At 39.6% G+C, this 25,122-nt stretch overlaps 1 protein-coding gene across 1 annotated transcript in view; it reads right to left on the reverse strand.

Moving 5' to 3' along the window:
• Positions 1-18,485: 18,485 nt before the first annotated feature.
• The window catches only part of Iars1 (isoleucyl-tRNA synthetase 1), a 59,683-nt gene continuing 53,046 nt past the window's right edge, over positions 18,486-25,122 (reverse strand). The window contains exons 33-35 of the mRNA XM_027950971.2: positions 24,714-24,857; positions 23,278-23,430; positions 18,486-18,993 (exon numbers count right to left, since the gene is read on the reverse strand). Coding sequence (XP_027806772.2) covers positions 18,911-18,993; positions 23,278-23,430; positions 24,714-24,857 — 380 coding nt within the window. The 3' untranslated portion in view covers positions 18,486-18,910. The remainder of the gene's footprint in view (positions 18,994-23,277; positions 23,431-24,713; positions 24,858-25,122) is intronic.

Genomic DNA, 25,122 nt, shown 5'->3' on the forward strand with positions numbered 1-25,122 from the left:
TAAAAATAAATAAATATACTGTGTGTTCATCTACAACTAAATAAGTATTAAAAAAAAAAAAAACACTTTCCCAAAAGTCCAAGATAAGATATTGTCAACTTTGGTTTCTTTTAAAGTCTCTTTCCTTGGCTTGCAGATAGCTGTCTTCTTGCTTTGTCCTTCTGTGGTTTTCCTTTTGTGTGTGAAAATCCCTGGTGTCTCACTTGTGTCTAAATTTCTTCTCATAAGGGCACCAGATTGGATTTTTAACTTGTTCATTTTTTGGAGGGCCCTGTCTCCAAATACAATCACATTCTGAAGCACTGGATTTGGGATTTCAACTTGTGAAATTTGGAAGAATGTAACTGAGTTCATAACACTCTGTCCTCTGGACCCCAATATTTGTGTTCTTCTTACGCACGTTCACCCACATCTCAACAAGCCAAAAATCTTAACCCATTGTAGCATCGCCTCTAAGTTTAATATCTAATTTAAATATCATCTAAATGAAATGTGAATAAAACTTGAGGTATGATTCATCCTGAGACAAAATTCTTCTCCGGCTGCTAAACCATGAAACCAGGAAAATTATCTAGTTCCCAAATACAGTGGTGGAAAAAGCACACAATAGACATTCTTATTGCAAAAAAAGAAAAAAGGTATCCCAAGAAAGACTGAAAGCTAGCAGGACAAATTTCATTAGATTTTCAGGCACTAGAATAATCCTCTTTGGTTCAACAATCTCCTGGAGACCCAAGAGACGTCAGGTGGGCATCCTGACTTTCAGGGACTAATGGGGCAGCAGTATTACCCTCACTGCCCTAGAAAGGAGTCCCACCTCCTTAGCTCTGAGTAGCAGAGTCCCCTCTGCAGCCTTGGGCAGTAGCCCTGCCCCTGTGGCACTGAATGGCAACCTGTTGTGCTGAAGCCTGGAAGATAAACCTACCCCATAAAACCATTAAGGTGAAAGCCTCATCTTTGGGATCTTTATTCTCCTTTCTCCAAGGATTACACATGTTCACAGTTTGACCATTCTATTGGCCCATCCTGTGGAAGCCTAGAGGTCCAAAAGCTTTCATTCATTTTAACCCATCTCTGTTCCATTTTCCATTCAGGTATAATCCCCTCTCTATTCCCATCTTCTCCTGAGATGGCATCATAGATGGATAAGTCACACCCATAATCTCTTTGTGGAGTCATTATCCACCCATTGGTATTTCCTCCAAAGTTATTCTTGCCAGGCATTTTGGTCACAGCGACAAAAAGCTGACTAACGCAAAGATAGACATAAATTCTCAGCACAGTATTAGTAAACCATAAACCGTATTTGGCAATATATAAATAGAATTGTATACCACCATCAAGGAATGCCATATTGATTTCACCTCCAGATCAACTAATATAATGCACTATATCAATAGAATTAAAAACAATCACATGATCATCTCTTAATGAATTAAAAGCATTTGAGAAAATCCAATACCCTTAAATGATGAAAACATCAAGTTAGGAATAGAAAGGAAAATCTTTTTTAAAAATTTTTATTTGTTTTAATTAGTTATACATGACAGTAGAATGCACGTATATACTTTGATATATCATACATAGATGGGATATAATTTCTCATTTTTCTGATTATATATATTGTAGAATCACATTAGTCATATATTCAAATTCATACATAAAGTAATAATGTCTGTTTCATTCTATTATCTTAGAAAGGAAATTCTTCAACCTGAGAAAGGGTGTCCTTGGAAGAGTTCACAGTTAATATCATACTTAAAGGTGAAAGACTGATGCTTTCAACGTAAGATAAGGAATACGATGAGAGGGTCCACACCCTCCAGCTCTAATCTGCCTCACACTGGAAGTTCTAGCTAGGAAAGTTGGTCAAGGACAAGAAGTAAGAGGCATCCAAATTAGAGAAAGAAGCAAAACTATTTCTATTTGTAGATGAATGAATGATCTATGTAAAATCAATGTTAAGAAATCTGCTAACCCTAACCCTGTACACTTGGAAAAATGAGAAATTATACCCCATTTGATTCAAATGTATGATATGTCAAGATCATTGTATTGTCATGAGCAACTAATAAAAAAAAAAAGAAAAAGAAATCTGCTAAATGGGCTGAGGTTGTAGCTCAGTGGTAAAGTGCTCGCCTAGCACATGTGAGGCCCTGGGTTCAATCCTCAGTACCACATATAAATAAATAAATAAATGTAAAAAAAAAAAAGAAATCTGCTAAAAACTTACAAAATAAAGGAGTTTAAAAAAGTCACAGTATACAAGATCAATAGTCTAAAAATCAAATATGTTGCTGTTTTCTTACATTTTACTCTATTTTGGCCAGTATGTGGGGAAATAGCTAGCATAAGTTCACAGGCCTGTCATAATATTTACACAATATAATTTAGACTATAAAACTGCAGACTTTCTGACTCAGCATCTCCAGCTCTTGGATTTTTTTCCTAAGGAAATAATTAAAATACTACGTAAATATATAGACACAAGGATAGTCATCAAACTTTTTTTTCAATGAACTATAAACATGTGTCACAGGATGCAAGAAAAACACCTTCAAAACAACCCCAGATTTCAGGCAGAAGGGGCCATGGAGAGAACCTGAGACCTGGACCTGCTGCCAGGAGGACTAGGCAAGTTATCTATAAAAGGAAAACAAGAGTCTCACTGGAGTTGGAGAGGCCTTGGCCTCTAGTACAGGTATGCCCTGATGGCAACTCCCGTGGGCCTCTGGCAGCCTCTGCCGAACCTTGGCAGCGTCTCTCTGTAAAGGTGTCCCTATTACAGGTGAGCTGGCAGGGGCTTCACAGTCAGGCCTCTAGATGGGAGACATTTGGAGGTTTGCTCTGCACTGCCTGCCAGAGGCTGTGTGTCCTGAACCGACTTTGTCTCAATTCTGAGCTGGGAAAAGGAAGAACAGATTGGTGGCCAGTGAGGCCCAGACTCAGCACTAGGGGGATCATGGATGCCCCACTGCCAAGATCAGCAGGTCCTCCTGTCTTAAATCTGAGCCCATTCTTGCTTAGGACTCTTTTATGCTTCAGAATTTATTCTATTATACATATACATATCCTCCTTTGGTCTGAATGTTTGTGTCCCCCACATTTATATGTTGATCATCAATATGATGGTGTTGGGCGGTGATTAGGTTATGAAGGCAGAGCCCTCATCAGTGGATTCTCTCCTTAGAAATGAGGCCCCAGATTTCCTCACCCCTTCTACCATGTGGGGACATAGCAAGGAGGCATCATCGATGAACAAATGATACAGACCCTCACTAGACACCCAAGTCTGTTAGCACCTTGATCTTGGACTTCAGCATCCAGAACTGTGAGAAATAAGTTTTCATTGTTTATAAGTTACCTAGTTTAAGGCATTCTTTTTATAGCATCCGAAATAGCGTGTGTGTCTCTCTCTCTCTCATGTGTGCCTGTGTGTGTGTGTGTGCGCGCACACACACACACACACACATTTTAACTAAAATTTAAACACATTTAATTCCGTAAGCAGATAGAAATGGGGTGGAAGGCAGTGCCATACCATGTTTTGGGTTCCACACTGCGTTCAAAAGAACGTGGCGTTTCCATGTCTAGGAAGATAGAGTAGATGCCTATTATTCTCTGTGTCTCCCACCAAGCACTGGACATTAATCTGTAAAACAAACACAAAGATTTAAAGGTGAAGAGAAGAAGGCAGGACATCAAAGGACCTTGCAGTCCAAGGAGTGACATGGCAGTGTTTTTCTTGGGATTTCCCCTACCCCATATAATTCTAGACTTGGAGCTAGAGAAACCAGCATCTCAGGAATGTCAACTAGCTCAGACAAAAACAAACACCTTCTTAAAGAGGCTGCTCTTGCCAAAGGCCCCCTGGGAGACGGACAGTTTAGCAAGATAGAGAGCTATTGGACAATGACTCATCTGTTCTAGCCAAATACCACAGAAGAAGAAACCAACTCCACTCCACCCCTCAGCAAGGCAGGTGAGGAGCTGAGACTTCTGACCTCACATGATGGTGCCCAAACACCCCTCCCCAACCACCAGTCTACTGTTAGAGCAGAAAGCTGGGACCTTAATCCAGCTGGCCTCCCATTGGATGACCATGTGGGAGACCATGTGGGGAGCCTGGACCCCACCTGGCACAATCTGTGGTGTAGCTCCTTCTCCTGCTGGAGCAGTGTTGGGTAAAACCAGCTAAAATAAAATTTTAAAATAAGATCCAAGTGTCATAATGTTACAGAGCCAGGGCCTTCCTGAAGCTGAGGCAGTATGAAGACCCCTACCTACTTCAAACCTGGACTCTTGAGATCAAGTCAGGAAGATTTTGGACATGTCACTCAGAGTTTATTGAAGGGATAGGAAAAGAGAGAGTGGGTCCTCTTAGTGTTGAGGGCCATGGCTTAGTGAAACATACAAGAGCATAGTTTGGGGGAAAGGATGAGAGGGTGACAGTTGATACATCTTTGATTCCTGGGTAGCTCCCAGGTTTCCTTTGGAGGGAAGCAGGGACTGTGTTACAACTAGTTAATACAGGTAAAAGTAACCAATGGAATTTAGAAACAATCAAACCAATTCCTGAAGAGATGGCTTATTAGTTACATAGTGAAATGTAAAATAACAAGAAACTTCTAAATGTACAATCTCTTGTTTATTGTCTGAAATAGCTAAAATGAAATAAAAGAGTATATCAGAGAAAATCCTGAGGTCTGTCAAGCTCAGGTTTCAGCCCATCTGATGTATAGCCATTAGCATCAGGGCCAAAGCCAAAGGGAAAAAAAACATAAGGCTGAAATAACAGAAAATTAGAATGTCTCATAAGAGCTGGGAAAAAACAAAGAATTCAGAAATTCATCCCATGGTTGATAAGAAATGATATGAATAAAGCTCATATTGATTGGAGACAAAACAAAGATCTGAATGCAGCACTGTGGAGGGTGGGAAGAGTGACAGTGGTCCAGCGAACCAATCAGGATAACGATTAATGAAAGGATGAGGTTCCTTGGCCCAACCACCACGTGGGAACCCAAGGCCACTAGCAGGTGCATGAGAAAATGGCCAGGGAACAAAGAAACTGAGCACTTCTTGACATGGGACCTTGTGGTGATGACCTAACAAGGGTTAGATTGACAGGATACAGGGATTCCATGGGTGATTGGATTAGGATAAAAGTTATTTAAGAAGTGGAAGGTTAGAACAGGCTTTGTGCAGAGTGGCTGTCTCATTTACTTCAATGTATTAATGGTGTGATACTGTGATATGATGAGAGTTTGGTTTTCAACCCTGGTTCCTGACACAGAGCTCCTAAATCTCATGGAATTTCCTGGGTGGTAGAGGAACATCTTTTGGTTCTAATGAGGTCACCCTTGATAGGTTTCTGTACAGCTTCAGGATGGGGGCTGGTCATCAGAAAGACCAAGTCATGATTAAAATCTTGGGACTTTGACCCCCACCTCTCATCCTCCAGGAAGGGGAATGGGGCAGGAAATGGAGGTAGTGATTGACATGCCTACATCTTGATGCCTCCATAAAAATCCCTGAAAGACGGGAGTTCAGCTGCCAGGACCGGGGGCACACTTCAACTTCACTAGAACAGAAACTTCTGTACTCAGGACCCTTTCAGACTTTGAACTGCATTCCTCTTTATCTGGCTGTTCATTTGTATTCTTTATATTAAATAAACCAGCAAACATAAGTGCTCCTGAGTTCTGTGAACTGCCATAGCAAATGACTGAACCTGTAGAGGGAGTTCTGTGAGGCTCCAATTAGCCAAGAACAGAAGTGTGAGTACCCAGGTGACCCAGGAGGGGGCACAGTCTGGTGGCTCTGAGCCCTTACTTTACCTAGGTAGTAATGCACTTCCACCTACAGGTAGTTAGTGTCATAAATGAACTGTAGGACACCTGGTAGGATTACAGTGACAATATTTCTAATACTAGTGATAAGGACAACCCAAATGCTGGCACCAACAAATTCTTTTGTATAACAGCACTGTGTGACCCACAAAAGACAGATGGCTCTTAGAGCACTTCCAGAGACTAGGGTATATGGAGAAAGCTCATGTGTGCCACCTAGTGGCCACTTCTGGGATTTTTGAAACAGAAAAATTCTCCAGAAGCTTTGGTAGAATACATGACCCTTGGGACATCATTAATAGCTTGCTGTTTAGTATTAATTAAGATGGCCCCTAAAACTGAAGGACATAAAATATTCTTGAAATCTGAAATAGTCATGATGTTTTGAAGAAAAACAGTTACCAGAGAAAAACTCTAGTAAGGAAAACAGTGCTCAGAAGTTCCATAGTAAAGTGGAAATGTTCATATAGGAACATTATACTGGGGGAAGGCAAGGAGTTGCCATTATTTCACCTCTTGTCCTCTCAGGCCAGCTTGGAAACAACTACTTGGTAGTCCAAAACCAGGACATCGGACTGACTCTCCACTTGTGTGAGCCCAGATGCATGAATAGTGTAGGCAAGACGAACAGACTCTATCTCTAATACATTAGAATGTGGGGCACTTCCTGAAATACAGGAGAAGTAAGTCAATACTTCACAGCCCAATAAAGGAGGAAAGATTTGGGTAATAGATTCTCTCAATACGTTATCCAGGAAATTGCATTTATTTAGGGAGTTAATTGAGCATTTGGGGGCTAACAGTAGGTCATTTTTGGGCTGGATAATCTGTCCCTCCTCTCCCTTCCTCCTCTTCCTGTTCTCTTTCTCCTTTTCTCCCTCCTTCTTCCACGGGAGCTATGATTCCAAGGTGGCTGTCTAACCCAATTTGCATCTTTTTGTTTCTGCCATGTATTGACACCCTCACCTCTTGTCTACACTACAAATTTGAGAATGATAAAATTTCTCTACTTCCAATTTCACTCCTGTCACCTTCTACTATGTGTTTTCCATAGTCCTCCAAAAACTACTTGATGCATACCCTTGGTAATGTGGAGAAGTTATTAGCAACCACATTTGGGATTTGAAGATGAGTATTTGAAATGAAACCCTGAGTTCTACCAGCAGATTGGCATTTTGCCGTCCAGATATTTCTTCCTTCAGAATTTTCTTTATGCCATGTCAGCAACTGGAAATTGCTGCTGATGCCTGCTACCTGGACTTAGGATGTTTAATGTTTATCATTTCTCTACTTGGCAGCTAATTTTAATGGCATATTCTTTTTATTCTCTTAGGTCCTGCCACTTGGCAGATTGGTAGACCTATTTAAACATAGCTCACTGGTGAAATGCTTGCATTGCATACAGGAGGTCCTGGGTTTAATCCTCAGCACCAAAAGCCAAAAACAAAAAACATTCTGTTTTTTTTTTTTTTTTGGTACCAGGGGCACTCAACTGCTGAGCCACATCCCAGCCCTATTTTTGTATTTTATTTAGAGACAGGGTCTCATTGAGTTGCTTAAAGTGCCTCACTTTTGCTGAGACTGGTTTTGAACTCCCAATCCTCCTGCCTCAGCCTCTGGAGCCACTGGGATTATAGATGAGCCTGGAACATTCTTCCTGTTTGAAAACTGGGCAGTTGGCATGTGTAAATTGCCTAACATGAGTATACTCTTCTTGGTACTCTTTCTTTTTGAGCTTACAGAATTCCATTTCCAGGTTCTTGTCATGCATTTTCTTTGAAGCAATTACAAATAGCATTCAGATTTAGTGTTGATTTCCATGTGTATGCTGTTAGTATATAGAAATGAAATTGACTTTTTCTGTGGTGATCTTGTATTCAAAGAACATGTTGTGCTTGGTTATTAGTTCTAGGATTTTTTTATTAATTTTTTTTTAGTTGTAGATGGACACAATATCTTTCTTTTATTTATTTTTATTTTTTTTTAAGGTGGTGCTTCACACATGTGAGGCAAGTGCTCAGCCACTGAACTACAACCCCAGCCCAGTTCTAGGTATTTTGGTAGATTCCTCAGAACTTAGAAATATGCAGTCATATCATCTGGAAATAGGGATAATTTTCTTTCTTTATTTTTATATTTCTTTCTTATGTATATGCTTTTTATTCCCTTTTCTTCTTATTTCACTGGCTTGAATTTCCAGTTATACATTGAATATTGATGTAAAATAGACATCATTTTGTATTTTTAGTTCTATAATTTAAATTTGGCTCCTTTTTCATAACTTTTATTTCTTTGCTTATTTTTTTGGTCTCATTTTCTCAAGATAAGCAAAGTCACATGTTTCTTAAGCAAAGTTACATGTTTCTTAAGCACTACTGATTTTTGGAGAATTCATTGTGCCCAGAAATTCTAAAAAGTTAATGTTTTCAAAACTATTCAAATTTTAAATTCATTGAACATCTGAAAACTCATACTAGTAGTGAACATTGAACAGATTTTTTCCCAAAATGTATGCCTTATATAACAACAAAATATTTACAATAAACACCTTGACAAATGTGAAAAAAAATTGAATTATTTGTTGAAGCAACTTTTCAATAGCAGCCTTAGAATTTTTACCAGATAATTCCGACACCTTAGTCAATTCGGTGTCGGTTGATTTACTTTTCTCATGTAAGTTGTGCTTTTCTTGGCTTGAACAGTGATTTTCCATCGTTAGGCGACTCTGGGTCTGTTCAGGCCTTTCAGCAGACAAGCGCCCTGTTCGCTTAGCCTGCGGGTCCTGGCCTACCTTTGTGGCCAGCAGTTCACTAACAATTCTATTTTCAGAGCCTTTGTGGTTTCATCTTGGTCTGTTTAATTGGTGTCACTGGGGCTTCCATTGGTTCCTGAAAAGACAAAATGACTCTTCCCACGGAAGGACACTGGGGAAAGGGTTTTCTTGGTCTTTGAGGACAAAGGCTTTGTGTCCCTGCTTGTGCTAGGATCCCTTCTATCTGTGGAGACAGAGATCAGCACAATTGTTTGTTATGGTGAAACCCACCCCCTGCCACCCAGCCACCCCTGGTGAGAGGAGGGGTGTCTCAGGCAATAAAGACAAAAAGGCTGCCCTAGACTGCCCTGACTGGGTGCCCCTGAGAGGATGAGCCTATCAGTGAGTGACCTTGTAATGCCAGGTCAGGAGAGGGGACTCTCAGGCCCAGTGGGAAAGGAACACTTCCCCTTGCTGCCTGCAGTTGGCTGGGCTCCCTTGCCTGGCTATGGCTGGTGTGTCAGAGGAACTCCTGATTGTTCTGTGGGGGGCATGAGCCTACATGTGTTAGATGGGGTCAGGCAATTTGGGGTCTAAGCCATCTTCTGTTGGATGGGGAGATTAAGGACACCTTACTACTATGCTGTTGTTCTAGTCTTGGCTCCTGAACCAGTTCATCTTGCTTTGACTGCCTCCCAGAGTCCTCCTCTGGTTGCCTTTGGTTATTTTCATGGTTTATAATTGTTGCTTTTATTGTCATTTCTCCTTCTAATTTGGTCCTGATGTCTCTCTCTGGAGAGTGGCTATAAGCTCTAGTCCTGCTCTGAAGTGACTCGAGGGGAGGTGCTCATGGATGTAGACGGTGCGCCCTTCAAGGGACACTTTTTATCTTTATAGTTTTGCCAGAAACTTCTATATATGGCAGACACCATTGTGGCTCTTGTTTGGCCTGTGCCCAATTTATTTCACCAAGATAGCCCCTCTCGAGGAGGAGAGTTAGGGTTGAGTGTTAGGCAGAGGAGACACAGAGAGGCAGCACAACATGACACTGGAACAACAGAAGAGTCTAATGATTCAGATCTATGAGAGAGGAGAGCAGGGGGCTTTGTAGGGTCTACAGGAAGCAGGGAGCCATCTGAAAACACACCTTCCACCAGTGGGTGGGGAGCGAGAGAGAAGGAGGCCTTTGAGCCAAAGCCTTTACTGGGGTCCAGATCGAGACCCAAGCTGGTTTCCCATGGAGAGTTCTAATTGCTGAGTTTAAGGCAAGCAGGAATGAAATCATGCTGCGATTGAGATGTGGTCACTGGGACAGATCTGGGCAGTCGATGTGCAGTGAGGGGGTCAGTGGGGCCAGTCAAGTAGGTGGAAGCTAGCTGTCCCATAGGAAGGGGTCACCAGGAGGGGATATGAGGCTGGTATCTGGATTGACCACGGTGAAGAACTGGGCAAAGATGGAGGACTGAAAGCTGCCCTATGAGTTAACTAAGCTCTGTTTCTGCTATAAGAGCTAAACTTATATATATTCAAAATGGATGCTGAACCACTTACAGCCAGAGGAGTTGGAAGTTATGCTCCATTTGTGTACAATGTGTCAAATTGCATTCTCCTGTCATATATAACTAGTTAAAACAAATAAAAAATATTGGCAAGTATAAAAAAAAATGGATGCTGAGGCAACATAATATTACTGCAAGAAAACAAGGTCTAGGCCATCTTGTCTTGACTAGAAGCCTGTATTTACCTGTTGAAGAAACTGCCAAGCTGTTTTTCAAATGAATGGGACCATTTCACATTCCCAACAGCACTGAGAGGCCCATTTGTTCTCATGTTCTTACCAAAACATGATATGGTCAGACATGAACTTTTTAACCATTTTAGTGGCTGTGTAATCTCACTGTAACCTTATTTAATTTCCGTTCCTTAGTGACTCATGATGCTGATCACTGTTCACATGCTTATTACTTGTATCTTTGGTAAAATGTTCAAATAATTAGCACAATTAAAAAATTGGGGTGTTCTTAGCACTGAGTTGTAAGAGCTCTATATATTCTTTCTCAGATTCATTATTGGTATATAAGAAAGCTATTGATTTCTGTATTTGATTTTGTAAACTGCTACTTTGCAAAATTTGATTATTAGTTCTAGCAGTCTTTTGTTAGAGCTTTTTGGATCTTCTAGGTAAAGGATCATAGCATCTGCAAAACAGTGATATAATTTGACTTCTTCTTTTCCCCTTCTCTTGCCTAACTACTCTGGCTAGAATTTTTTTTTTAATATTTTAAAAATTATACTTGGGCACAATGTCTTTATTTTATTTATTTTTATGTGGTGCTGAGGATCGAACCCAGGGTCTCACACGTGCAAGGCAGGTGCTCTACTGCTGAGCCATAACCCCAGCCCTCTGGCTAGAATTTTTAGCATTATATTAAATAGGAGTGTAAGAGTGGACATTCTTGTCTTGTCTCAGATATTAAAGGAAATGCTTTCAACTTCCCCCCATTTACCATGAGGTTGGTTTTGGGGTTTCCATATATAGTTTTTATGATGTTGAAGTAGGTTCCTTATATGCTTAGTTCCTTCAGTGTTCTTATAAAGAATGGGTACTAAATTTTGCCAAAGACCTTTTCTGCATCTATCGAGTTAACTAAGTGATTTCTGTCTGTAATTCTACTTATGTTACCTGTTTTTTCCCCATATTTGTTGTACTCCTGCATTGGGTTTTATGTATCTCTTGGGAGGGAAATTTCTTGGGCTCTTATGTGTGGGCCTTTCTGGGTACAGTCTTACATTTTCAAAAATTGAACAGAGAATGCAGAAGAGATGTAGCAGGTGCTGGTTCCAGAAAGGAAGACACAGGAGAAACAAAGTAATGGGAGAGAGGAAGACAGAGCAATCAAATTTGGCTGTTAGTATAAGAAATGAGAAAAAGAGAAACAAAATGAAAACACTACAAAACAAACCCCAAACATACAAATAAAAAAATGCAAATCCTCAAAAGACAAGGCAAGGAAAATTAACTACATTAAAAATGCTGAAAGTGGGCTGGAGATGTGGCTCAAGCAGTAGCACGCTCGTCTGGCATGTGTGCGGCCCGGGTTCGATCCTCAGCACCACATACAAACAAAGATGTTGTGTCCGCCGAAAACTAAAAAATAAAAAAAAAATGCTGAAAGGACTGGGGTTGTGGCTCAGTGGTAGAGTGCTCGCCTCCCATGTGTGAGGCCCTGGGTTCAATCCTCAGCACCACATAAAAATAAATAAAGGTATTGTGTCCATCTACAACTAAAAAAATATTTTAAAAAAGGAAAAAAATACTGAAAATGAAGGAAAAAAGAAACGAATATGCACATGCATATATGCCCTGAACCAATCAGCACAGCAAGTACAGCAGCTGCTATGACAAACAGCATAGTTGTTCCTCAAAACACTAAAAATGGAATCACCTTATGATCCAGATAGCTCAGTTTGGGTATATATCCAAAAGATGAGAAGCAGGATCTTGAAGGTATGTTTGCACATCCATGCTCACTGCAACGTTACTCACAATAGCCCCAGAGGGGTAAGCACCCAAATATCCATTATCAAGTGGATGAAGAAAATGTGGTATATACCATGGTATATAATTCAGCCTTTATTAAAAAGGAAGGAAATCCAGTCGTGTGCTACATCATGGATGAACCATGAGGACATTATGCTAATAAGCCAGTCAAGAGAAGACAAATACTGTATGATTCCACTTATATGAAATATCTATAGTATTCAACTCATGGAAACAGAAAGTAGAATGGTACCTATTAAGGACTGCAAGGAGAGGAAACAGGTAGTTGTTGTTCAGTGAAAAGAGATTCATTTTGAAATATTTCTATAGATGTGGTACCACAATGATTACCATAGCTTTGTAAGGTGTATTGCAATCAGAAAGTGTGAGTCCTCCAGCTTTATTATTATTTTTTTTCATGACTGTTATGACTAGGCAGAGATCCTTGAAATTCCATAAGAATTTTAGGATTATTTTATTCTGTAAAAAATTTTTGATAGGGATTGCATTTAATCTGTAAATCTCATGGCAAAGTATGGATATTTTAAAAATACTGTCTTTCTATCCACAAACATGAGGTGTCTTTTCATTTATTTTTCTAATTTACGAACTTTCAGCAATTCTTTGTAGTTTTTACTGTAGAAAGTCTTCTGTTTTCTTGATTGTTATTCCTAAGTACTTTATTCTTTTCAATGCTATTGCAAATAGAATTATATTCTTTTTAAAAAAAATTCTTTAAAAAATATATCTTTATTTTGTTTATTTATTTTTATGTGGTACTGAGGATCGAACCCAGGGCCTCACATGTGCTAGGCGAGCGCTCTTCCGCTGAGCTACAACCTCAGTTCCTAGATTTATGTTCTTAATTTATTTTTGGGGTTTTTCATTGTATAGAAATGCAAATAATTTTTTAATGTTGATTTTGAATCCTTCAACTTTTCTGAATTTATTAGTTTTAACAGGTTTTTTTGAGGAGGGGCATTGTTTTTTTGGGGATTTCTACGTACAAGATTACATCATACACAGCTGCAAGTGGACATGCTGGTGTACACCTGTAATTCCAGGTACTCAGGAGACTGAGGCAAGAGGATCACAAGTTCAAGGACAGTCTGGGCAACTCAGTGAGACACTGTCTCAAAATAAAAATAAAAAGGGATGGGGATGCAGTTCAGTGGCAGAAGAGTTGCCTCGCCATGTGTGAGGCCCTGGGTTCTACCCCCACTAAAAAATAAAAATACAAAGATAACTTTATTTCTTCTTTTCCTATCTGGATATCTTTTGTTTCTTCTTGTATAATTGCTCTGGCTAGAACTTCTAGAACTATGTTGAATAGAAACTGTGAAGCGGGAGGATCCTAAGTTTGAGGCTGATTCCCCTGTCTTAAAATAAAAAGGGCTGGGGATGTAGCTCAGTTGTAGAATGCCCCAGGGGCCAATATTTTCCTTTTGTGAATGGGGAAAAGTGAACAAAGTTTGCTTTTTGTTGTTCCTATTTTAGAGGAAAAAATTTCAATTTTCACTGTTGATTTCAGCTGTGGGCTTTTTATATGTGGCCTTTATCATGTCCAGGGATTTTTCTTGTATTCCCAATTTATTGTTTGCATCATGAAAGGCTGGATTTTGTGAAATGTTTTCTGCAGCTATTGAGATGGTTATGTGGTTCCCACTTCCTGTTCAGGTAGTGTGGTATATCATAGGATTGATTTTCATGTGCTGAAACATTTTTGTTTTCCAGAAATAAATCCCACTTAGTCATGGTATATACCATGGGTGCTAGTCTGTTTTCTATATTGTCTTGGGTATCAGGTTAAAGTTACTTAAGCTTTGTCCCCTTTACTACCCCTCCTTCACTCCTCTCGTTCAATAATTTCAAATGACATGTCTTCAGTTTACTGTGTCTTCTCCTTGACCAAGTGTATTGCTGAACTCTTGTTGCTTTTCAATTCTGTTACCGTATTCTTCATTTCTAAAACGTCTGGTTCCTTTTTATAGTTTCTATTTGCTGATATATTCATTTTGTTCATGCATGCACTGTTTGCAAATTTCATTTATTTGGGTACTTTAGCTCATTAAGCATCTTTAACATGGTTATTTTGAATTCCTTGTCAGATAATACACAGATCTCCATTTCTTTAGGGTTGGCTTCTGGAGATTTATTTTGCTCCTTGGTTGAGCCATGTTTTTCTATTTCATGTATGCCTTGTGCTCTTTTGCTGAGATCTGGGCTTGTGAAAAAAACTGCCACCACTTAATAAATGCTGTTATGAATCGGAAAAAAAAAACCAAAAAACAAAAAAAAAAAAAACCCAACCCTGCCACTTCTCCCAGTCTTTACAGATTAGGGTGATATCTTCACAGCTAGTCCAGCTAGATTTTTAGGGCCTCTCAAACGTTTTCTAGAACTGTATGTGTAAGAGTTCTGTGGGAATATATAGGATAGAGTTTCTCTGGTAAGCAAACTCCTGGAGAATAGACATCTTGTTTCCCACAGCTGGAACATTTTGCAGTGTTCCCCAGGAACTCTTAAGATAACCAATGCATGCTTGGCAGGAGCACATATCATAAGCAAAACATCTTACATTATGACCTAATGTAACCTAATGGTATAAATAAAGCTGACAGTTAAGATGAGCAGCCATTTTTGCCTCTGCACCTTGCTTCTGTCTCCTTTTGATTTCTTTACCGTACCCTCTAGACTTGAGTGTGTAAATTTCCAGATTTGCCATTTTAAGTCATATCTTGTCCCCCTGGTGTCTGTCTGTGGTCCTGCAGTCTCTCTGGTGCTGCAACATGACTGCAGCGGATACCCCAGGCAACCAAAATGGCACACTGTTCCTGTCAGAGCTGCCAAGCCACACTGTCCCAAGTCAGTCCTTTGGGCAGACTCACAATAAAATTTGTTCATACATGCTACTTTACCCTTTCCCTCCTGAAAGGGAAAACCTCTTGACCAGTTTCTAGAATTCTCAAAGGCAATTTGGTCCGTCTATCTTGAAGTCAGTATCTCCATGGGAGAATCAGTCTGGGGCTTCCTATTCTGCTCTCTTGCTGATGTCACTCTCTACACACATTGATTTTTGAGTATTCTTATTTCTGCACTATAAGATGCCCCAGGCTCATCTTGTATATATCCCAACTCCAGCTTCAGGATCAACCAAGCACTCTGTTTCCTTTAATTGGAGAATGGTATTAGCAATAGCTCTCTGAAAGTACATGGGAGATAATAACCTATGAGATCTAACCCATGTCTGAAAGGCATTATTCTACCTTTATACTCATTTGCTATTGTGGTGAGGTAGACATTTATCTAACAAACTTTCCCTAAGAATTTGACGGTTCTCTTCTTTCTTTCTATGTTGCTGTTAAGAATACCAAATCGTTACTGAGTATTCTTTTAAATATATCCTGTTTTTTTCCTTATGTTCCAAGATTTCAGTTGTAAGCCTTGGAATATATTTTTATGCACAGTGTGCTAGGCACTTGAAGATATCACTCGGTTGCCTTTTACATCTAGTGAAATTTACATTTACGAGTTCCTATCTTTTCTTTGTTCTTTCTGGAGTTCCTGTCATTTGGATCTTGGACCTCCTAGACTGAATAATTTGTTTCTCTTCTCTCCCACCTTCCATCTTTAATCATTCCAGCATTTAGAAAATTTTCTTAATATCACTTTCCAATGATTCCGCTAGTTTTTAAATTTCTGCTATTATGTTTTAAGTCAACAGGAGTGTTTTCTCCTCTGAGATTTCCATGTTTTGTATTGTTCTTTTTTAAAATTTTATAGATGTGAACTCTTACCTTTCATATCTAAAAGTTGGCAGGCGGTAGTTCTCATTGCTTTCCATTTGACCTTTCTTCCATGTTAGAGGCTTTCATTATAAAATCTGGTAATTTTGGAGGGAGTCTCATAAATAAATAAGAATTAGGGCTTCTATAGTTTGGACCTTAATGGCATCCAAAGAGCCATGTGATAAAGGCTTAGCTCCCAGCTTGGCACTACTGGGAGGTGGTGGAATGTTAAGAGGTGAGGCCTGGTGGGCAGTCTTCTTGTCATTGGGGGTGGGCCCTTGAAGGGGGACTGTGGGACCCCCAACCTCTTCCTTTTTTGTCTTCCAGGCATGAGGTGACAAAAAAAGGAAAATGATTTGCTCCACCATGTATTTCCTGCCGTGATGTGCTGCTTTGCCACAGGCCCAAAAGCAACTGGGCCAACCAAGAAGGGATGGAAACTGACAAAGTTGTGAGCCAAAATGAGCCTTTTCTCCTTATAAGTTGATTACTCAAGTATGTGTTATAATAACAGAAAGCTAACACAGCATCTACAACACTGAAGTAAGACAGTAACTATCAATTTTAAACTTAATTATAGGTTGGTCAGTGAGCCATTGGCTAATCCCTGGTATTAGAATTTTTACAATTTTCTTCTTTTAGTGGGCAGTATATATAAAGCCACATAAATCTTGTTTCCATTGCAGTAGTGTATAAAAAGCAAAGTGGCATTATCTTATGCTAGGAAGGCATGTCTTTGCCCAGGGATTTGGGTCATAATGGATAGTCCTGGGTTAGGGAACAGGGCAGGGGTATAATCACATCAGAAAACTATCAAGGCAGAGGCAGTATCAACTGACCTAGACACTGAGACTAATAGTAAGGATAGTCAATCATGTGTAGTTGATAAAAAAGCCCACAACAACTCTGGATTCTAAAGCTTGGGTGAACTTATTTGGTTGACATTCCCCTGTGCAGAGTCACACACTGATGCCATTCTGGCCCTGGGGATAGAACATACTTGGTTCTTTTCCTAAATTCTGCCCTGAGCATCTCTTTGGTTAATTTTAACTTGGCTCTTCTGCAAGATGTTTCTGTGTTAGAGCCAGTTGACATGGTCCCAAAAGCTCTGAAACAGTGAGCCAAAATAAATTCTCCCCCTTCAGTTATTTGTCAGGTAATTGTTACAACCACGAATATAACTGCTTTCAGTAAGGTCTGAATCCTTCTAGGGAATTATCTAATCTAGGACTGGTTTGGGGAATCTTCCAAACTTGTAAATGCCCTTGTTTTCAACTCACTAATTTCCACCACCCAGGTTCACTTTATGTTAGAGTTTGGCTCTGGAATGTCTCCTAAGGTCTCAAGTGTTGCAAACTTAGACACCAGTGCAGCAATGTTCAGAGGGGGCTTTTGAGAAGTGACTGAACCATGAGGGCTCTTCTGATCTGTCAGTGGATTAATCCATTGATAGGTGAATGGATTATATGGGGGCACTGTTGGAGGAATTAGGTCCCTGGGGGCATGTCTGGAAGGGTACTTCTTATCTCTGGCCCTTCCTCTCTTTCTCCTTTCCAGCTGCTATGAGCGGAGTAGCTTTCCTCCGCTCTGGCACACCCTTCTGTCATGTTTCTGCCACACTGAAACCTCTGAAAATGAGCCATAATAAACTTTTCCTCCTTAAGGTTATGTCAGGTATTTTGGTCAAAGTGATGAAGAGCTGACTAATATACTCTATTACCCTCTCATGCCAACTGTGGGGGTGTACAGAGTTGTCTAGCCACTCTTCCCTATTTTCATGCCTTGCCTTTATCCTTAGTCCTAGAGGAAATTGGTACTGAGGATTCTGAGCTGTAAATACATTTCTTAGTCACTCTGTGGCCTATTTAAAACTGGGTTTTGTTGGGTCTACAAGTTAGTTAATGCCCGTGTATCTGCTTTCCAGTTCCCCAAATTCTGGTAGTTGTTTACTTTCATTTCTCCAACTTTGTGGGTGTGTTTGAGTGCAATTGTTGTAGCAGTCATCAGGATGTGTCATTCAGACTGTCCTTCAAAAAAATCTGATGTGGAAGTGAACTGGCTGGCAGCTTCTGGCTGCTGTACTTTGAGATCCATCAAGGCATTTGTGCCAAGGCAATGATCCCTGTGGGCTACTCCTAGATACTAACTCAGCAAGGCATGGGGCACAAAGGCAGGCCATTTCCACCAAACTCCAAACTCTGATGACAGGAATACTTGCCTGGAGACTCTCCACTGGCCTGACTACATTGTCTCAGAGCTGCACTGCTTTTTTTGTACTCGTCCTCCCTTTTCTCTTTTTACAAGAATCAGACCTATGCTGTAGAACAAAGTACCCATGCTTGTTCTCGTTTCCTGTCATCCTTCATTTATGTTTCTTCTAATACACGTTTGTGCATCTAATTTTGTCTTGGTATCTGCTTCTTTAAGGACTCAAACTGCCAACCAAGGTTTTGGGAAGAGGTGATATTAGGTTTATAATTCACTGTCTTAATACAGAAATCAAGTCCAGTTTCATTAAATCATAGGAGAATGAATCACTTCTAACAAACATATCTGAGAGAGATTTTGATTTACTGAAACTTAAAGTAATATATAACATGTTCATTTCTTTAAGAGGTCTCAAATTAGTTTTAAAAGGCCAAAATGATGTACATATAAGTATATATACTGTGCCATTTAAATCACTTCTACTTTCTGTAACTGAAGAACTCAAGTAGAGAAATAAACTATAAACTTTGTGGTGCTGAGGTAATATCATAATCTTTCCCCAACGTGACTGCATAGGTGTTTAAGGTTAAGTGTGAATATTATGTGAGGTCTCAAGTTAATTAATTAATCCCATTTGAATTTTAGGCCCAAAGCGGCCTATCAGACATGCACCTGAAGGAAGTATCTTCAACAGGTCCATGTGTACACAGGTGTAGGTGATGGGTGTAAGTCAGGGAAAGGCTTACTGAACCACACTGATAATTCAACATTAGAAGTCTGCAGTTGTTGGCAACACAGAAACATACACAGTCTTCATATTCAAAGTCTTCATTGGGATGTCTTCTGTGATTTCTAGAATGGAAAGAAAAAATTTAAAAAACCAATATTCTATCTAGTGTGAGTAAGTAACATATTTTAAAAAATGTTAACTGGCTATGAAATCTGGCCTCATCCTAAGTAAGATCTGACCATTGTCCCTGCTTCTAAAGTGATCTTCTAAATCCTTGGAATTTACTAGTAGGAATGTCTTTGTCACTCATGGTGGCACGTGACCACACACAATAGTTGATGCTAATGAGATGACTCATGGTAGAGTTGGCACACCAGAAAGACTTACTGTAAGATTCAGGGTGGGGACTGAGCCACACAGTATTAGTTGATATAGAAACCAGTCAGCCGTGGGAGCAATGAATCAAATCATGCCTACATAATGAAACCTCAATAAAAACTTTCTGACACCAAGGCTCTTGTGAGCTACCCTGGTTGGTAATACTCTGTACTGTCACATTTGAAGGAGGTAACATTGATGCCATTCTGGCCCTGGGGATAGGACAATGGAAATACTTGGTTCTTTTCCTAAATTCTGCCCTGAGCATCTCTTTGGTTAATTTTAACTTGGCTCTTCTGCAAGATGTTTCTGTGTTAGAGCCAGTTGACATGATCCCAAAAGCTCTCCTCTGCATTAGGAGAAGAGGACCTGGAGCCTCTCATTTGAACCCATGTAAGATTCTACCCATTAATCTCTTTCTTTAGCTGGTTCTAATTTGTATCCTTCAACTATAATAGACAGTCCATGGGTGTAATACCTTTCTCTGAGTCCTTTTGGCAAATTATTGAACCTGAGGGTGATTTGGGATGCCCCCTGCCCCTGGAAGTTGTAGTTGGTGTCAGAAGTGATGGTGGTCTTATGTAGATTCTTTGAGTTCACAGTTGAACCTTATCTCCTTGCAGTTGGAATGAGAAGTTTTGGGCAGACTACTGGAAACATGTAAAGGACCATTTCCTCACTTTACAGTGTGACTTACTCTGGGTACTGCCCAAGATGCTTTTTCCCCTCATAAGCATATATTTTACCAATAGAAAAAGTCTAGAAGGAGTGTCAACCCACTAGTCCAGACATGCTTTCTAAAATAAAACTCTCTATAACTGGAAGAATATCTATTCCAGGTATGGGTGAGCAGGGGTACACGACAGGCCTAAGACATGTTGCTACTATAAAGAAAGAAGTCACCAAAGGCTGAAGCGCTCATGTCAAAGAACACACAGGATTCAGTATGGCCAATGATGAAACCTTTGCACATCTAAAAGTATAATAAAGATGCAGTGTATTAAAACATACTAACTATAGAGGGAAAAGAAAGGAAAAAGAAATTTATAAGTTATTTGCCCACTGTGGGACATTTTGTCTCTGAGACAAAATGAGATCTGAATTTAAAAAGGAAAAGAACCAGCTTTCTCAAAAATAGCTGATGGCCTAGCAGACAATTCTGGATGTGAAAAACCCCTCTAAGCTGTCTCCTTAATGGTAATGACAGGATCTGGAGATGTTTAGAGTTTAGGGTTAAACACAAGAAGATGCTGAAGAGTTTCTAAATTATAAGCATTTTGTGGTCTAATTTACTAGGTTATTAATACTTTATGAAAAAAATTTTAAAAGGCAAATTATAATGAAAATGAGACGGCAGATACTGGACTGAAAAAGGTACTGCACTGTAAGAAGTCCCAGCTTTGTGATAAGCTTGGGTAAGCCACCCTTATGCTCTTAGCTACTAAACTTTTGCCTAGCTAACCTCAGAGAAAAGGAATGGAGTAAGACAGTATAGGTAAGATTGCTGGTTGTATGAATCACAGTAGTATTATAAATATTTAATTCACAGAGACATGATTCTATCCTTAACCAATTCCAATCATTTAGATTACTTCTACTTTCTATACTTAAGAACTCAAGTACAGAAATAAACTTTGTGGGGATGAGAAGCATGTGGTGATCAATGGATTCAAGGGCTAAGGAAAAGGAGGTAAGAATGTGCTTATCATGATAGGAAGTTACATGTCCTACAGATGATTCTTACCACCACACCACAGTGAAAGAACCATGTGTGTAGGAGGGAAAGTAAAACCAGTCTCCTGATAGGGGGAAAGACTCAAAGACATAACTGGAAAGTCAGACAAGGCCCAGAACATGAAGGATCTTGTGTGCCAAGCTGAAATTCTTGAAGTATTAAGCAATGGGGACCTTGGGGACTCTGAGTGGGGAACAGCATCATGGCAGGAATGTTCATGAAGACAATTTTGACGGAAGAATAGACTGTAGACAGGTGATTTCAATGGATGATAACACCCTAAACAAGGTGAGAGGATAAAAAACAAGGGAAAGTCACTGAAAGTAAATCTAAGGTAGAGTTGGCTGCTTTTCATTAAAGGGAGGGAGAGAGGAACTCAAGAGAAAATAAGGATTTGTACTTTATTAAGATTTTTTGGTGGTTTCTAATGGCTTAATGCTTTTTGTTCTAAAGTCTGTGAAAGAGAAATCAGAAAAATCTCTTGGTCTACACAAACTAGGAAGTCTAAAACAGCCCTCCTCAAAAAACTGGGACTTCAAAAAGGAACAGATAGCAAAGGGATAAATATGAATAAGATCTTTCACCAAAGGTGGGAGGGGAGAATGCACTGTTTAATAATAGCCTCCCCAACTACTTATCCATATTCTAACTTCCCATAAACTGTGAATGTAACCTTATTTGTAAAAAGAGGAAATAGAAGGGAAGGAAGCAACGTGACCAGGGAGTGATGGGGCTGCAAGGAAAGGATTCTTTCCTCAGCCTTAGGAGAGTGTAGCTTCACTGATATCTTGATTTCAGGCTTCAGAACCGTGAAAGAATAAATTTCTGTTGTCTTAAGCCACCCAGTGAGTGGCAGTTCACTGTGATGGCCCCAGGAAACCAGAACAGAAAGCAGGAGTCATTCAGCCCTACAGGGACATATAGACTCTCTCCAGGAATTTCTGGCCTTGGGCATGATGGACTCAACTTTCTAAATACTCTCTGTGGCCCAAACAACTGAGCTGAAAGACAGTGTGGGTGAACAGTGTCTCCAAGGAACTAGAGAAGTGTTCCTTAATTTTAAGTGATCCTTAAAATTGGGCTTCAATAGAAACAGTATAGAATAAGCAAAACAAATCAGTGACATAGACAGAAAGATGGAAATTAATAAAGAATGTTTAAAAAGGAGATGCTAGAAATCAAATCAGCACTATAATAGAAACAATGACTTCTATCAAAAATCTAAACACTTAGGCATATCTTAGTAGAACTGCAGAAAATCAAAGACAATGGTAAAAATCTTGAAAGAATCCACAAGAAAAAACACCTTATTACGGAGAAGCAAGAATAAATCAGCCAAAATAAACTGGACTACGGCATACAAGGATGAAGAGAGGGAAAATACAAACACATAGGAGAGAGGCAGGGTGGTGTGTCTTGAAAATGTCTCATCAAAGTTCAAGGAAGAGATGATTACTAGAGAACGGATAAGAGATTACTTTGGAACACACAATGCCTGGCAACTTTGCACAAGTGCTAAAAGACATAAACCCTGATTGAAAAGCCCCTCAGTCCTGCCTTATGCTTTGTAAGCAAAAGGATGGAAGGGCAGGAGATTTTGAGTTGGGATTGTGAGAAGGATGGCCATGAACAGATCCCAGGAAGGGAAGTTATTTGGGAAATGACTCCAGAGGCACCAAAAGTGAAGTGCTGGGTGAATAAGCAGGATTACACGACAAAACTCCAGGGAAGGCTATGATATCAACAGAGAAGTTGACAAAAGTGCCACCAAAACTGAAATCACAAAAGAGGTGATATGAAGGGGGAAAACGAGGGGAGAAAACATGTTGCTGCTAGACATCAGCTTGTGGAAGTCGCTGTCCTGATTTTGTTTTCTGAATTAATGGATGTCACCAACTGACCTAGCTCTTCATGTTATATGGCCCAGTAACAAAATGGGAGTAAGCTTCATAAGTTGAAAAGGGAGGTAACCGATGGTAATGTCAGTTATAAGTTTCCTTTAGGCTAGTATCTTACAATGTGATAATTTTGATTCTTGAGGAAAAGAATAAATTTTAGGTCAGCAAATATGCTCATTTACCTAGAAGCCCTATATTTGTAAATTATTTTCAAAGCAAAAAGTAATTACCCTTTCAATTATTATTTCTAAAAAATTATACTATAGTTAGTTTCTAAAGAAATAGTGCAAAAAAAAAAAAAGTACCATCTCTTATACCCATAATCTATAAATGGTTCATGGCATTAATAGCAACTTTCAATGAAGAAAAAAATTCATGGTCCATAATCCCCTTACCTTGTGTTTGAGTCTCATTCAGAAACAATTTTAGCTTCCTGCTTCGCAAGCCAAACACCTTGGCTGCCTCATACAGGAGACCTTGGTGGGTGAGTCCATTCTGCCCAAGTGGGTTTTCAAGCAGGAGGGTGCCCACTGTTCCCATTAAACACTCTGCAGAAGGAAAACAACCTGGATTAATGCCTGAGAGCTCACCTTCTAAGACAGGCAGTGACTATGGACAGCTCTAATGGGTGGCACTGTTGGCTCCGAGGGCATCTAATAGCTAGACATACGGTCTGTAGAAACAGTCCTAGACAGTCTCCAAAGGTGAAGGAGACAAGGGAAAGAAAAATGGACTTATATAAAAGCCAACAGCTTGGGGAAGGACAGTCAGTAATACATAGTCAAGTGAAAAACCAAAAGACTTCCACAAAAATGCATATAATGACTGGGGCCAGGGCTGTGGCTCAGTGGTAGAGTATTTGCTTAGCACAAGTCAGACACTGGGTTTGATCCCTGGCATCACATTAAAAAAAAGAAAGAAAGAAAAAGGTATTGTGTCCACCTACAACTAAAACAACAACAACAAAAAATGCATACAACGAGGATCCTAGCATACCAGTACTGTGGGCCAGACTCCACGTGTCTTGGCCAAACAAACTCCATTTTACACCAAGGCTCCATTTTCTATAAGAAGAGCCCCCCCCACCAAAGCCCACACCCATGTCTCCCATATTCTTCTTCTCATGCTTAGTACATCCTGTTTGGCAGCATATAATGTAAAAGAAAAAGGAAAAAATGTTTCTCAAGATATTATCTTTCATTCCTATGCAATGTACCCTGACTTAGGTTATTCTGACCTACTCTGCTTGGGTTTGGGGCTATAAATGACATGTGTGAATCCTGGTGGGGGGGTCAAAGTGTGCAGAAGCAAATTAATCACCACCATTTGGTCGCCAGCAAATGAAGTTCCTCGTCCTGTTTCAGGACTAACCTGGTGATTTATTTCAAATGTGCCACGACACTAAGCTAAAATAGGTATCAATCTATAGATTCTTGATTAAGGCATGGAGGCATACAAGTTTTCAGAACATTTACCAAGGGAAAAAAGGGTAAAATAAAAATAAACAACAACAATGACAACGAAAATGATAAAAGAAAAAATTTTAAAAATTATAAAATGAAACATTCTGGGATTTAAACAATTGTTTCATTATTTGTCATTTTTACCTAATCTATTTATGTAGTTTCCTGACCACACCAGATAGATAAAGGCTTTCTCCATAAACACACTTTGAAAAGAAAAAAAACCTGTGGTGCTCTCCAAATAGCTGGGGAGTCTACACTTTAAAATCACTGTTATGTGTTGACAAATACACGAGTCATAGATTTGAGCCTTAAGGGAATCTTAACACCCAACACCCCACAGCCTGCCTGCCCCAGGAGACACATACCTTGTGGCTCTGCGTTCAGGAGCTGCAGGTTGATATATTCACAGAGAAGAGTACTAGGGCTGTTGACAGGAGAGGGAACTGATCCCGCAGTCACACAAAGTGTTTTTCCACTAAGACTCATCAAGTCAGTTTGGTTTTGTATTTCTAAAAATATAAAAACTCTGAAGTCATTCACCTTTTCCTACTTCACTATTAAATTATCATGCTGTCTTTTTACAGTGGTGCTTTCCATTGACATCCAAAGAGTAGAAAATCTTTTTTTTTTTTGTACTGGAAATTGAACTGAGGCAAGCATTCTACTACCGAGCTACATCCCAGCCCCCAAAACAGTAGAAATACTTAATATTGAAAAATAAATGTAATAATAATATAATTTAAAACAAAAAGCAATTTTTCACTGTTATAATGT

Source organism: Marmota flaviventris, chromosome 16, assembly GCF_047511675.1.
Source record: "Marmota flaviventris isolate mMarFla1 chromosome 16, mMarFla1.hap1, whole genome shotgun sequence".
NCBI lineage: Eukaryota > Metazoa > Chordata > Mammalia > Rodentia > Sciuridae > Marmota > Marmota flaviventris.